Consider the following 14,886-nt stretch of genomic DNA (forward strand, 5'->3'; position numbering starts at 1 on the left):
GGCATTATCCTTCTGCAAGTAAGATGGAGAGCAGAAGAGCAGAAGAGCAGAAGCAGGAGACAGAAATAGAAACCAATTGTAGGGCCAGTATTTCTCTGAAAAGACAGATACTGTTCTCATCAAGACAAGGACTATGAGATCTAAAAGACAGGAAGGGGATGGGGAAATTCTTTTACACAAACTCAGACATCATGGATAAGATCTACAGCACAGGACCCAAGTGCTGCTGTGCTGCAGGGTTACCAGAAAAGGCAGCAGGAGCAGCATCTGCCAGGGGCCATGCCCATGAGCTTGGGACTTCCTGATGGAATGTGGACTCAAGTTTTGGTCCAAAAGCACCACATTCACCAAGGCAAAAACCATCATGCTTTGACACCACCCCTTGCTGCATATATTCCAGAGCAAAAGTTGGGTGGTTTGGTTTTGGGTTTTTTTTTAATACCCTGAGAGTCTGTCCATGATCTCTGCCAGCAGATTTCTGGGAATCAAAGTTTTCAAAGGTTTTTAAAACTGCTGGCATCTTTTTCTTGGGGTTTTTTCATAACTGTTGAGAATTGGATTTCAGACTTTAACTCTTTTGGCAGATGAAAGATAACAGCTCAAAATGAGTTTTAGAAACTTAGAGAAAAATATTTCCACTCATTCATGACAACACTAACACAGATAATGAACTGTATTTTACATGTATGTTACACTGTTTGTAGTTCTGAATTATTTCTTGAAGCAAAAGAAAGGAAAAAATTCTATGTCCAGAATAACAAAATATGCTTAGCTTTCTAGAATCTCTAACATTTGGGACAGCTCAGTAAAAGCCAGTAATTCTGATATTTTAACAGAGATAAGGGTAAGGCCATAGGGTGCTGCTTTTCTGACAATGTCTCACAATTTCCTGTGCAAGAGAAGACAGAACAAAGCAACCTGAAAACTCTTGCAAAAACCCACAAGCACTGTAAGTTTTCAGACCAAACAAGGAAGAGGAACAGAACCTGCTCCTCTGGTGCGTGAACAGAGGCAATGAGACAATTCAGAATAATGAAATTCACACTCAAGCCTTGAAAGCCTGAAAACAGCTCTTTAGTGTGTATCATTTGGCAAAAAACTTGGATTTTTTTATGCTAAAAAATTTCTTTGTACAGAATTTTGTCCTCCAATTCAACTCTTCAGCAAGCAAGAAGCTGCTCTAACTCCTCTGTGTCACTAGTATTAGTAACTAAAACCCCCAAAACCTTATTTTCTGCATCAATGATCTTTAAAAAAGTAAAAAAAGGAAAGACAGAAAGCTACTAAAAATTAGGCTTTTTTTTCTTGCCCATTTATTTCAGAGCATGCTCAATCTTTTAGCTTTGAGTAGATGTTTCAGGAAGCTGGGGGGCATCACTGAAAAGCTGAGATGTTGATTTAAAATAACTAGTGCTTTAAAAGGCATTAAAAGTCACCCATAGGTGAGAGAGCAGCAGTGGTAGCAGCAGCCTAGAACAGCACAGGAATATCAGAGCCTGTGCTGCTCCCCATCCATCATTTCCAAAGCAGCTGAGGTTGATTTTAAGATGCAATGGGAGAAAGAAACACTTGCTGATGTGAGCTCTCAACTTAGGCCTTCATCAAACATTTTTTTATGACATTCATTTTCTGGCCAATGCAGAAAACTTGCAACAATTTTCCACTGTACCTTGAAAACAAGGGAAGAGCATCTGTGCTAAAACATATGACATTGTTGGGTTATTTTCCCTCATTCAAGATTATTTAAACTTATCTTTAATGAGTTTACAGAGCATAAAACTGGGATATATTTCATTTTCTACATGGCTTCAGAACCTGCTAAAAAAGTCAAGTGGGGAAAGTGAGAGGATAAATTTGAGAGTTTGTAATTGTTGATGTTTTACATTTCCCATCAGGCTGACACAGAGCATGTCTCAGACAAACAACTCTGCTAAAATCTCTTTCAGGAAACTCAGAAGTGCCATTTGGGGTTGAGCTGGCTGCTCCCTCCCCAGCTCACATCCACCAGCAGCAACGGAAGGCTCCAGCCTGGAACAATTCCTGCAGTCACTTTGACTCATTTCTAGGCTAGTGGAGTAAAAAATTACTAATAGTGAGGAGAGGAAAGCCTTTTTTCACTGAGCTATAGTGGGAAAAAATGTTTTTTGTCTGCATATTCTATAGCTTTGGGCTGCTGCATGAACCAAGCAGCATTCTGGTCTCAACCACACAAACACCACTGACCTTATCGAGCTACAGGCATGAGAAACTGTCTCAGTTAAGACAGTTGTCTGTATTTTCAGTATTTCTCAGATAAAAAATGAGAACAAAATGCCCAATCTGTCATAAAGCCTCAGTGAGGTTCCCGTCCTGCCTGTCCTGTGCTGCACGTCCCTCACATGCACACAGGTAGTTGTCATTTGACCTGTGATGCAATTTCTTGTACAAAGGGAGCAGAGGGTCAGTATTTCCTTTTTGTACCATGTGGTTCCCACTGTGGGTTCACCAAAGAGGTATTTCAGAGAATTAAAGCAATACACCACAGACAGGTGGGGCTTTTTTTCCCCCCATTGGAAACAGAAGCCATGATCCAAGCCAGCTGTCCCTGTCCTTTGTCCATCCTACCTCAGCTCCAAACCACTACATGCAGCTGAAATAACCAAAGTTCTCCCAACTGGTAGAGCCCAACAAGAGGTAGAAAACCCCATGGCCTGCTGTGATAGCTGAGCTCAGGCTTAGGAAAGAGGTTTCAGGACACCTCCATGCAGCCACAACTCATTTCAGTCCGGTTTCCACCAGGCAACACACTGCTCCATGAATCACTTATCTCCTAAGTCTCCCTCCCACCTTACATCCTCAAGCAAAAGGAAAATAAAGTGTAAGGCTTGCATTTTCCATGCCAGATTCAATGTAAAATAAAAGGAAGGGGGGGACCCCCTGACTTACTTGCACAGTAGTACGAATCCTTATTGAAAGGCTTCATACAGTGGTAGCAGGTTGCTTGGGCTACAACGGAGGTTGCAGTGAAGAGATGTCCATTCAACAGCTTCTTATCTTTTTCCTTCTCCTTGGAATCTTTGTCCTTCTCTTTAGTCTTCTCTTTATCTTTCTCTTTTTCCTGCCGAGACAAAATGACCAAAAGCCTGTTCACTTGGCAGAGGTCTCTTCCCTAGTTACAGATTGCTCAGTGTTTGCCTTTGGCACGGTGAGGATATCGATCGAGGTGCTCCTGAACAATGGCCATGTGTCTGCACAGCTCTCCCTTAAAAAAGCCCCTGTGGAAGTGCATTTACATACTACTGACTCACATGGGTGTCTCACCACTGCAGAAGTCTCTTCTGAAGGCACCTATTTCCTTCTACCTTTGTTTTATACTTGCTTGGTTTAATGACTTTACCTCTTTTCTTTTCCTGGGCTCTCATCAGCCTCCTCAGCACTTTAATTTGTGTTAAATACAAATACCACATGCAGTGTGTATCAGACTTTCAACACAGTTAATTTTTAAGGCAAAACCATATGGCTCATGATTTGCAACTGCATTTCTGATGGAGAATACAAACTCTTCCTAAATGCCTCTACAGCCTTACTGCCAAAATATTTCCACCTCTGTTTTCCTTCAAACTAGCAACTTTTTAAACAGTTACATGCAAGCCCAAGTAACTACGTGAAGCTTTTTGGCAAAATGGATCTTTTACAAACTCTCGACCTACACCACAGAGAGGCTGGGGAACAACAGCAACAAACACCATAAAGACCCTCTCATCTTCCACAAGCTACAGCTCAACGTCTGGGCTACTCAGCTTTGGAACAATGACATGCACAGACAGCTTCTCCAACTTTTAGCAGAGATTTTGCTTCTTTTCTGTCTCTACCTTAGACAGAAAATGCTAAATACTAAAAATTTAAAACATTTTTCCCTCCAGCCTTTCATGGATTTGGAATTCTTCCAAACAATTTTTAAAGGAAACTCCACAGAAAAACTCTGAAAAACAACAACTCCTCGTCCTTCCCTGTACCAACCTACAAAACATTTATGATACAAGTCAGCTGCAGGTCTGTACTTTTAACTGTTAACTCCTTAACTGTCTGCTTTTAACCGTTGCTGCAGATTTCCTGGCATCTGAAAGAAAAGCTTAACCAGAAACTGGTAAAGGCTTCTGTCAGCTTATCTTTGCATTTTGGTTATTTATATGCCACGAGCCCTTTGCCTAATACTGTCCCAGCCAGAATATCAGGGAGCTGCAGAGCTGCCCATGTGAGTAACTGCCATGAAGTGGCTCAAAGAGGGATGGAGCTCTGCAGCCACTGCAGGGAAACTGCTGAGCCCTGGATGACACTCACATAATGAGTAACTCAGCCTAAGGACTCCTCTCCCAACACATCCCAGGCAAAATGCCAGAGCTGGAGTCTCTCCCTGCAAAGTGTCATAAACAGAAAGTCTATTTACTGGCCCCAAATGCTGTTTTGTTCTGCAAATAAGCAAAACTAGGAGTATTACCATATGGAATAATCCTGTCTGGAGCTGAAAACCTGCCAGAAAGAGTCTGCATCACATCTCATCTCTGCCTCCTCTGAGCCATCAGCTCGGCTCACACCACCCCACAAAAACCTCCACAGCCCCATTTTCCACCCGCTGACCTCCCCATCTTTAACCATATCCAGCCTGGCAGGATTCAGGAACTAAACCTCTGCAGTTTAGGCCTGGGCTGATGGTACCAAGTTGATGCCTGGAGTTTTGCTCTACTGCCAAGCCTTGTGAAGATCCAGGAGAAAAGATCTCTCTACGCTCAAGCCAAATCTTGTGACTCTCATGCTGAAAGGAAATTTCCCATCCTATAGTTTAAATCTACCTGAAGTTCACTGCAAAACTCAGCAATTCTGAAATCTAATTTTAATTTCAATTAAAGCTGAAAGGCCTCAGGAAAAACAGGAAATCAGTGCACCACTTTTAAGGAGGAAACTGCAAACTCCACACAAGAGCTGCCAGCCACTCCACTGAAGGACAAGGTCTTACAATGAGATTTTTTTCAGTTTTTTCTTTTTTCCTGTGGCAGTTACTGGAACTTTATTTAAAGAAGGACTGTAGAAACAAGACTATTTCTGTTTTGCTGGAGCTGCCAGTGAGATTTGAAGCCAGGCTTCGTGGCTGAACTGATGTGCCAGAGCAGACACCACGACAGGTACCGCGGCACCGCAGGCACGCCGCGGCAGCGGATCCCGCTCCCCAGGAACCACACAGCTCTTACCTCCCAGTGCTTAAGTCCCACCAGCTTCACTGTTATCTGAGGTACTTCTGAGAATCTATTCCATTTTATCGACATCCTTCCCCTGGGGCAGGAGAGCTGCTGGCCACCAGGAGCTGCTCCCCACTAGCCCATGGCGATGCTGAGGCTGCAGCGGGGCCGGGAGGGGAGGCACAGCTCGGAGGAGTTGAGCAAAAGGGGGAGGGGCAGGACAATTTCTGACTTCCTTAAAGATGATTTTAGCTACTTTGCTATTGCTTTCATCTTGCCCTACCTTAGCTTCCACTGCTAAAAAAAAAAAATAAAAAATCAAACCTAAAAACCCAACCCATAGAGGCAGAAAGGATGTGATTAATATTCTGCAAGTCACAAGTCAATATAAGACTACTATTTTAAAAAGGGGAGTAAATAAAACACTCTGTGATGTTTGGGGTGCAGAAAGGTGTATTTTAACATACCTCAGTGTTGCTATGCAGCACTTCACCAAACAAAGTGCTGCAGAAGTTGCCCAGACATAGAGGTTTTGTGTGTTTGAGCTCCTCCTGCTCTGCAGGTCACATATATCCCCTGTCTCCTAATCCTTTCAACTTGAAACTCCTACCATATATCCAGAAATGCTGCTGCTGGCACATCACTACCTTACTACCGTGCAAGGCAATGAAAAAGAGAAATTACTCATGATAATTTTTGTAATTTCTCAGAAACTCTCAACCAAAATGAAAAAAAAAAAAAAAAAAGTTTTTTTTTTTCCTGAACTCACAAAGAGATTCACTGATAATCCCAAAGAACACCAAGTACATGCCAGGTAGGGGTAAATTCACACCAACAGTATCCCCTCCAGTTAATGCTTTACACATCCCTTTATTTTTAATGTTTTTTTACCTAACTCTCCCCATTTTCTGAAAGAGCTGCTGCTGTTAGTAGGCTCAGATGTGCTTTATTTTACTTTATTTCATCTGAAAAAACTGCATTTCTGAAGGTCTGGAGATGAGTAAAACCAAGCTGGAAAGACACTGCAGCCTCCCACCCTCCTGACAGCCCAGAAACCAACTTCCTGTGTCAAACTTCCTCATTCAAGGTTTGTTGTTTTGTTGGTTTTGCTTTTAACTCTTACAGGTTTTTCTTGTCTATAAGGCTTCTAAGAAATCAGTGTTCCAACGAATTTTTTGGTCAAATTATTTAAATGTACTGGTGGAGCTTTAAAAATGTATGTAATGCAAACATTTCACCATGAGCAGACAAGAAATTGTAATTTGAATGATATTTTGACTTTTTTTTAGTAAAAGTAAGAGAGTTGATATGAGCTGCGATTTTTGTAATGCTTGTTTATAGTTGGGATTTTGGAGCAACTCTTTATCAACATTTTCAGACACAATCATGAAATTAGAGCTTCTGTCAGACATATGAATCATTGTGAGATTCAAGCAAAAATATCCAAGCAAGCCAAGAAAATCCCCAAACATATATTAACCTTCAAGGGACAATCTAGAGCAACAACAGCCCATTTGTGTGAAGTATTTAGCATTAATGTAATTATTTCTGTAATCAATACTGTTCCCAGGAAATTCAGCTGTGCTGACCAAGGCTCAACTTTCAGCAAATTAAATTCCACGGTTTCAAGGAGGGAGAAAAGGGAAAAATATAAATATTTGCCTAATTATGCACTAAAAGTCACTGTCTGAGCAACTTCGGCAGCACACAGGAACTTTGTGGCAACCATAAAAAAAATGATGAAAAGACAATACAGCCTTTGGCAGCCAGTCCCTTCTTATGGATCCTGTCCTTGTTTTATTAAACACCTCTCAGGGTCTGTAAAAATAAGATTCATTAATCACTACAAAGCTCTAACTCATGCCAGGGCAGAATTTATTCTCTCTGGGGAAACGAGTGGAAACACAGAATCATAAAGGATGGAAGAGACCTTTAAGATCACCCAGCACTGTCACTGTAACCCAAATTTAGGACCCAACACCTGGCCTTACTGAGCCTCCTACAGTTGTCCTTGGGCTCAGTTTTGGGGTGCTCAGATTTCCCACGTAGCCAGTTCCTATCACCCCACACACACTCCTGCCCTTACTGAAAAAACAGAACAGGGAAGGAAGATAGTACAAAGAAGTAAAGAAAGTCAGAAAAAGACTTAAACACAGAACTCATCTCTGCTGCCTATGGGCATTCCACAAATCACAAGAAGCACTTACTTTGCTCTTCTTGCTGCTGGACATTTTATTCCTGAGGTAGCTGAAGGTGCGGCTGACTTTTGTTACACCTTTACCAGCAGGGACACTGCTGCTCTCTTCAGATATGCTAAAATAAAAAAAAGAAGATAAAAGTTTCTTTTATTTTCTTTTTCTCCTTCCCAAAGCAACTGTTAAATGGATAGATTCTTTTTAAAGGGCAAATGCATTTATTACCCAATACAGTCTAGGTGCTTTACGGTGTTTGCACCATAAAGCAGAAAGAGGGAAAATGAAGACAAAGAAGGAAAAGTGAAGACAATGCCAATCTACTAATTTTGAGATAAATTTCAAGGAATCCTCATATCTGTTTTGAAGCAGGCCATGCCACAGCACCCTCTGCTGCTCCCCTTGTCAAATAACCAGGAACCATTACTGCTGTGAAGAACCATTTCCTTCCTTCCAGAGAAAGGCATCTAATGAACTCTGAAAAGACAGTCAATGTCTTTAACAGAAACCACACTGTCTGCAAAGCCTCCCCTGAGAAATGAGAATACCAATATTAAGTAATAAACCACAATGCTTATGTGTATTAATTAGGGAATTTTTAGGATCACAGATAATTTTTGCCAGTCTTTACATGCACAAACTTATGACTTCTTCAGCTATGGTAAAAGAGTAAGGAAACCAGTATTGCATTAAAGGACACAGTCTGTTAATATTAAATACAAGATGAATCAAAAGCAGAACAGAAATACAAATTAAACCAAGGAGGAGAAAACAGCAGTGAGCAAAGGTGAAGAGCCCCCCAGTCACAAAATAAAGCCAAAGCTGTCAGTGGCACAGAGACCAGACACCCAATGCCACAAACATCCTTCCTCCAGAGAAGCACTCTGAAAGCCACCAGGAAGATTATCTCCTCTGTGAAACTTGCAAGGATGAAAAGTAACACACAAAAACACAATTGTTTTGGCCTTTGTTATAGAGAGATAATTAGCCACAGGGAGAAAGCAGTACTTTTAGTGTAGAATATAGCTCAGGGTAAACTGACACCCTGCAATAATGCATAATCTGATGTTATTAGCAATGAATAAACAGAGCCTTGTTAAGAGATGAGACGAATGGACTTTCATATTCTGTGATCTAAAATATTATTCAGCCTTTAGAGATACAGGACTGATTTTCACAACTTCTGATTTCAGCAGAAGTGCACTGGTGCCAGGAAGGCTTTTGGGTGTCCGAGGCAGAGCCCACTGCAGGAGTGCCCCCAGAAGAGACAGGGTGTGCCCAGGATACTGTACCTCTGCACTGAGGAGCCCATGGAGCCGCCCAACGACTGCGAACCTGCAAAAGATGGGAGGGGTGGGGGGTGACAGGTCAGACTGCAGCCTTAGCCCACTGATTTCAACAAACAGTTTGCATGTTGGGATGGCTCAAGAGGAAAGGGAAATGTTTTCCAGAAGTGGGTGTTTAGAACAGATTTCATGTGCTCAGGAAAAAGCCTGTTCCCCATATCCTTAGCTGCTCTCAAATTAGATGCTGAGGTGAAAGCCTGTTTAGTATTTTTACCACTCTTCAGTTATTACGTGAAGTCCATGCAACTGTTAAACTTGCTGAAAAATCAGGGTGTCTGAATAAGAACCGTCAATTCAATGACAAGAGGTCTAAATGAGAATCATTCTGACACAATGCTTTAATTTATACTCCACTAGAAAGGATCTATTGTACAGCACATCCGGGTTTCATGTATAAAACTTTTCTCCTTGATAAAATTGTAGTTCATTTTCCCATCAAAATCCTGAGGCACTTCATAAAAAGGAAGGGAAACAAGGGAAGCCTTATTCTGTTTTCCACAAAACGTTACCAGCCTGGGGCTTCGTCATGAAACGCTGCTTGAGGAAAGGCTGAATTTCAACACGAAGCTGAAGCCCTGCCAGTGGCACCAACTCTCTTTACACAAGAAACCTGCTTGCACAACGCATTTGGAGCAGATCTGGGAGCTGACACCATTTACCAGAACCATCAAAGAATGCTAAAAAATCAGGATGAAATGATCCAGGACAGAGGGCTCTCTCTGAAGTAACTGGGCTTGCCAGGACTCCAAAAAAACCTTCAGACAAGCGCTGTTTGCAGCCCTATCTGAAGTTCAAGAAGCAGCATAACTGTCACCTTACAAGGCTCCTGCATATGTACTGCAAGAAAAACAGCATTTTGGCTCAAATTCTCCTAATGCTAAGGGTGAATGCAAAAACTTGCCATTAGAGGCAAAGATGGCCCTTTATCCAAAAGCAGTAAGAGCATTAGGAAAAACGGTGCATACAATACTAGGCTTTAAATACAGATTTTCTAACCACTGATTCAAGTGCCAACAGAGTCTGAAACAGAAATATCATTTCTTCATATTGAGAAACTAAAATACTGGCCTACCCTGTTACCTAAACCCTGCTTGGAGAGCTGTGTTAATATTTCCCTTGGAAAATCTTTCACCTCATTAATGATTTATCCCAAATACACCAAAGTTAGTAATACTGTAACATGTATGAAATGAAGTCTACTATTCAATTTCCAACACTGATATTATATTTTTATAATATAAAACTACCTAAGTGCCTAATAGGATCACACAAATAATTTACAGACTCCCAAATCCTTGGTTAAAGCTCCAGTAACTCTGGTTCCCATTTCAGTTCTTTTAATTTGGGTAAGACCACCTTTGTCTCTCCTTTTTTTTAAAGAAGATTCATCAGTTTGACTGGATTTAAGTATTTCACAAACCTTTTTTTTTTCTTTGCAGTTAACATGAGAAATGTGAACAAACACTGAACCAAGAATTTATGAATGTTTTTCACTACCTTGAGAAAATACGCTGCATGAGAACTACAATTATGTATCTTTATTTTTTACTTCAATCATTTTTTCACCTTAAAAATGGGGGATTCTTGGTGCTGGCAGGCAAAAGGGATCCAGTGAAGAATTAAAGTCTGTTTATGATTTCATATTTTAGATTATAATATAACATCACATTATCAACACTGCTGCAAGCTGTAAACCCCAGGAACACAAGCACAGAAAAAGACACATCTTCTCACCTTCTGATTTGTTTATGAAGTAGAAGAGGGGAAGGAAAGCTTATTTTCATAACCTTTTTGTTCCCTGTCATGACCAGGAACAAAACTGAAATCTGACTTCAGAACCCAGAAAAAAATCAAGTTTTTGTTCCAAAAGCCAGAACTGATATCTGTGTCAAATGAAACTGGGCTGGCAGCCAAAATTTGCTGTATTTGTCTGAACACCTTTTAAGTACCAGCCACTAAAATTAATTCATATGGTGGCTAGACTTAAAATAATTAGTCCAGATCCATTATGCAGAAAGCAGTGACTGGACTAGGATGTTGAAACCAGCTGCAATGCCTTAATGATGTCAGTAATTAAACTTCTGTGGGTCAAGAAATCCAAAGGATTCATAATAATTCTCCAGCCATCTGAAATCTATGTCTTAAATATATCACCAAAAAAACTTCAACTAATTCTCCATTTTCTAAAAAAAAAAGCAGGCATGGAGAGTTTGAGGAAGGGCAACTGAAATGCATGTGCAATCTCAGTGTTCACACATCCATCCAAGATGAGAAATGAACCCTAAAGATAATAATAATAATAAACAAACTGGTCTGGGATTGCTCCACGAAAAATGCCCATGGCCAAAGCAGTCTCAGAAAGAGCTGTGCCTAAAACAACCTTTATACAGTCACCACAGTATCCTCAAACATGTAAAGAAAACAATATCATTGCTTGAGACAGTATCTGACATTATCTTAAATGATCATGGTTAACAGGAGCACTGTGGAGGGAAAGAACTGGCTACTATAAATATCCTCTAAAATTGTCATACCCTAACATGAATATCAGGTGTGGATGCTTAAAAAAAAAAAACAAAAATAAGTAATAATAATAATAGTAAAATAACCCAAATGCTTAAAAGAACAAAACTCAACAAACAAACAAAGAAACTCTACCAGAAGTTTACCTAAGGATATTTTTTACTGTGGGGCATCATATGAATGCACAGCTGTGTCTTTGCAGTTCACTTCGTGGGGACCATGAACCATCAGTTTTGTTAAAAGCAGAAGAAAAGGACAGAGCAATGAGGAAGGAATTTAAACATGGAGATGGATAACATCACACCTGGGCACAGAACTTTCCTGAAGGAAGGGACAAACCCACAGTGAAGAGCAGGAATGGAAAGGAGAATTTAGATGTGTACAATGTGGATGGTATAGAGATCGCTTTAAATTCAGGAAGCAACCAAAATCTATTGGACTGGAAAGCAGTTTCCCCCTTCCCAGTAATGACACAAGGAATGTGTCTGGTTTATTTCAACAGTCTAATAAAACATGCTTAAGAAATAGAAAGCATTTTGAATAATCTTTGGTAAGCCTATTTAAAAAAACAAGAGGAGTCTAGATTAATTCAATCTTCTGCCTTGGTTGGACTTCTTTTAGCAATGGAGTTTGCAGGGGAAAAAAGAGCTGCCAGAGAACTCTCACCTGTTTCCCACAGAACTATTTTGATAACAATATCAGGACCTAGATATGAACACCTTGAGGATTTAACGTCTTTGACTGGAATTTGTGCTTTTTGCTTAGTGGAGGAACTGTGAAGTTGCTGTGAAGATTTTCAGAATTTAATAATCAGGGCTTCTCTTCCACTGAGCAATGCACTCACTGCCACCTATGGAGGGCAAGGAAGTACCTCTTCTTCTAACCCCATGCCCTGCAACAAGCTCAAAGCAAGTATTTTGGTTTTAGTAAAAAGGTAAAGACTATTTGGCTGCTCATAGTGCCAGGTGATGATATCTGATCATCTGTCTGACCAGATAAGATGTGATGGTGCTGATGTAGAAGATTCTTTGGATAATAATCCTCTTAATTCTGCTGGTAGTTAGTATTCAGAGAGGACTAAGATAATGCTATTGGACATCATGCAATGGAAAGGGTAGTTCAATGTTTGCAAGGCGAAATTCCAGTGTCTGAAGCAGAAAACCAGATTTCTCTGTGTTTCCACTCATTATGGCTGCAATGCATAGAAAATTATTACTTACTATCCAACTCCTCCTCCTCATCACTGGAAGAAGAGCCAATAGAAAAGAGAGTTTTAGACTTAGGAATGAGTGGAGAGATGCTGAAGGAGAAGGAGATTCGTCTCGATGGTCGAGTCCGGCCCTGGGCTGAGAAGTAGGTTAACAGCAGACATTAGAGCATGCTTGAAAATGCATTTAATAATAAAAAGGAGAGGAAAGCAGCCAAAGCAAACTAAAAGCAAAGCAAAGGAAATGTCTGCAAAGCAGCTGGCTCCAGAAAGGCACAAGAAAACGAACTGAGAATGTTTAAATTCCAGAGGGTGCAGGTTTCAGAGGGCCTAGGCCTCGCTGCATGCACAGCTCGACGTTCAAGTCTTTCACTACTTTTGCTGAATTTTTTTATAGAACCTCTTACTGAAGAACTATAGCAGTTATCTTTCCAAACAGAATACCAACAACAAAATGGATCTCTGGACAAAGGGCATTAGCTTCACTGAAAGAACTCAAACTAGAACAACTCAAGATATCTGTTTGAAGGTGCTTTCTGTAGTTAAATGGTACAGCAAAGGTACCAAATATTAACAAAGACAATTTATCTTGAGTGTTGACTTTATCTACCTGGGGAGGGCTCTTGCTACTTCTATGTCTAAAAAAAAAATCAACAGTGTTGATAATGCTATGCCCTTCAAAATTTCCAGATTTAAAAAGCAGATACTTAAGCTTCCATTCTCTTCTTCCAAAATAAAACAGAAAAAAACAAGCATATCTTCTGCCTTGTTCTAAAATTTAAGAGTCCTTGTTTTAAAGAAACTGCCTAAACATGACAAGAGCTCCACTACACCCTCTTCAGCCCTTGCCTGGAAGATGCCTGCCAAACACAGTGCCAAACTCAGCAATCAGTCTATGGCATCAAATATCCCATCATTTATTTTTATGAGCAGCCCTTGCACAGCAGCAGCTTCCCAACAATTCGTTGTAAGTACATGGTCTCTGAAAAGAGAATTTAGGAGCCAGCTAGCCATTCTTCACTGAAACTGGATTCCCAAAGGCCCTAAACCAAACCTTCTCTTCATAACCATCTCTTCATAACCTTCTCTTCCCAAAGCTTCTCTTCCTACAAGCACAGGTGGAAACCTCTGAGCTGTGAGCTGATTGCTGGACACTCACTGCTCACATGGTACATCCCTGTGTCCTCAGGAAAGGTGACTGGGACAGGGCTGAGGAAACCCTGCCCCTGGAACAGGTCTGACCTAAGGATCCTACTTAAGCACCTACATTAAACATCTTCATCCTTCAGCACAGGTATTCAGGTACTTTTAAGTCATTCCATGGATACATCAATTCACTTGCAGAACAGGGAAACAGGATAAAGACTTTATCAGTATTAAACTTCCAAGAGAAAGACAAAGCAATTATTTCCCTCTTTGAATGTCCTTTCAGCCACATGCAATGAGGGTTTTTTCATGGCTGGTATCATACATCAAAACTGAATTCAGAATATAAAACACTGTCCAAAGAACAGCCAATGCTACGAAAGCAATGCAAAACAAACTCCCCTGAACATTTCCTCCAGCCATTAGTCACAAATGCCAATTGCCTACAGGCAATTTGAGTAAAATGTGCAGAGTTTTCCAAGTAAGCAGAACAACCCAGAAGGGACCCACTGAAAAGCATTTAGACTGAAGAATTCTTAGGAAGACCCATGCATTAGTTTTGTTTAGACTGCCTTTCAAAGGAGTTGTTCCAGTGTTCCAGTCCTGAAGAATACAATTAGGCAACACGACTGTTTCTTCTGTAGTCTACTGTCTATTTAGACTAAAAGTCAAGATGAACAATAATACTTTACTGTAAATTGAACCACCTTCGCCAACACAGTTCAACTTCCATTTCAGTGGTTTTATTTATAGCAATTCCTGGCTTTATAACAGTGCTCCACACTGGAAATTTGCTATTCCAAGGCTAAAAGCATTCTTCCAAGCACTCCAGCCAACAGCTCTTGTGACCTCCCTCTATAAAATGCTGAAGGATTAACATTGTGAATGGCCACAGAAGCTCTTGGAACTTCTGACACATCAGATGGAGTGTGGGCTAGGAACTCGGTCTTGGAAATTGCTCCTCCTTCAGCACACATGACAATAAACAGTAAAAATAGAAGAAATTCCTCCATATGTTTATTAATCTGGATTTCGTTTTTAAAGTTCTTGAGCACAGCATCTTGCTTTCTTCCCATTCAAACACATTTGAAGGGATCAGAGGGTCATTTTTTTTTTTCAACACCTACCACAAAGTTAGGAAAATGGAATAAAGAACATAATTTGTCCTGGAATTCACTTCCATGTAATTCTTGCATAAGTCCTAAATGTCCTGCTGGAAAAACATGAACATCAAACCTAGGTGACACAAGGGAGTTTAT

At 40.5% G+C, this 14,886-nt stretch overlaps 1 protein-coding gene across 4 annotated transcripts in view; it reads right to left on the reverse strand.

The window, feature by feature from the left end:
• AKAP13 (A-kinase anchoring protein 13) overlaps positions 1 to 14,886 on the reverse strand; it is a 203,070-nt gene that overhangs the window by 21,131 nt on the left and 167,053 nt on the right. For 2 of the 4 annotated variants that reach the window (XM_033516895.1, XM_015639126.3), the window contains 4 exons: positions 12,495 to 12,620; positions 8,698 to 8,740; positions 7,421 to 7,526; positions 2,926 to 3,097 (listed from right to left, as the gene is read on the reverse strand). In XM_033516895.1, the coding sequence (XP_033372786.1) occupies positions 2,926 to 3,097; positions 7,421 to 7,526; positions 8,698 to 8,740; positions 12,495 to 12,620 (447 nt within the window). The remainder of the gene's footprint in view (positions 1 to 2,925; positions 3,098 to 7,420; positions 7,527 to 8,697; positions 8,741 to 12,494; positions 12,621 to 14,886) is intronic. The other 2 variants (XM_015639124.3, XM_015639123.3) reach the window with 1 other exon arrangement.

This window comes from Parus major, chromosome 10 (genome assembly GCF_001522545.3).
Source record: "Parus major isolate Abel chromosome 10, Parus_major1.1, whole genome shotgun sequence".
Taxonomy (NCBI): Eukaryota; Metazoa; Chordata; class Aves; order Passeriformes; family Paridae; genus Parus; species Parus major.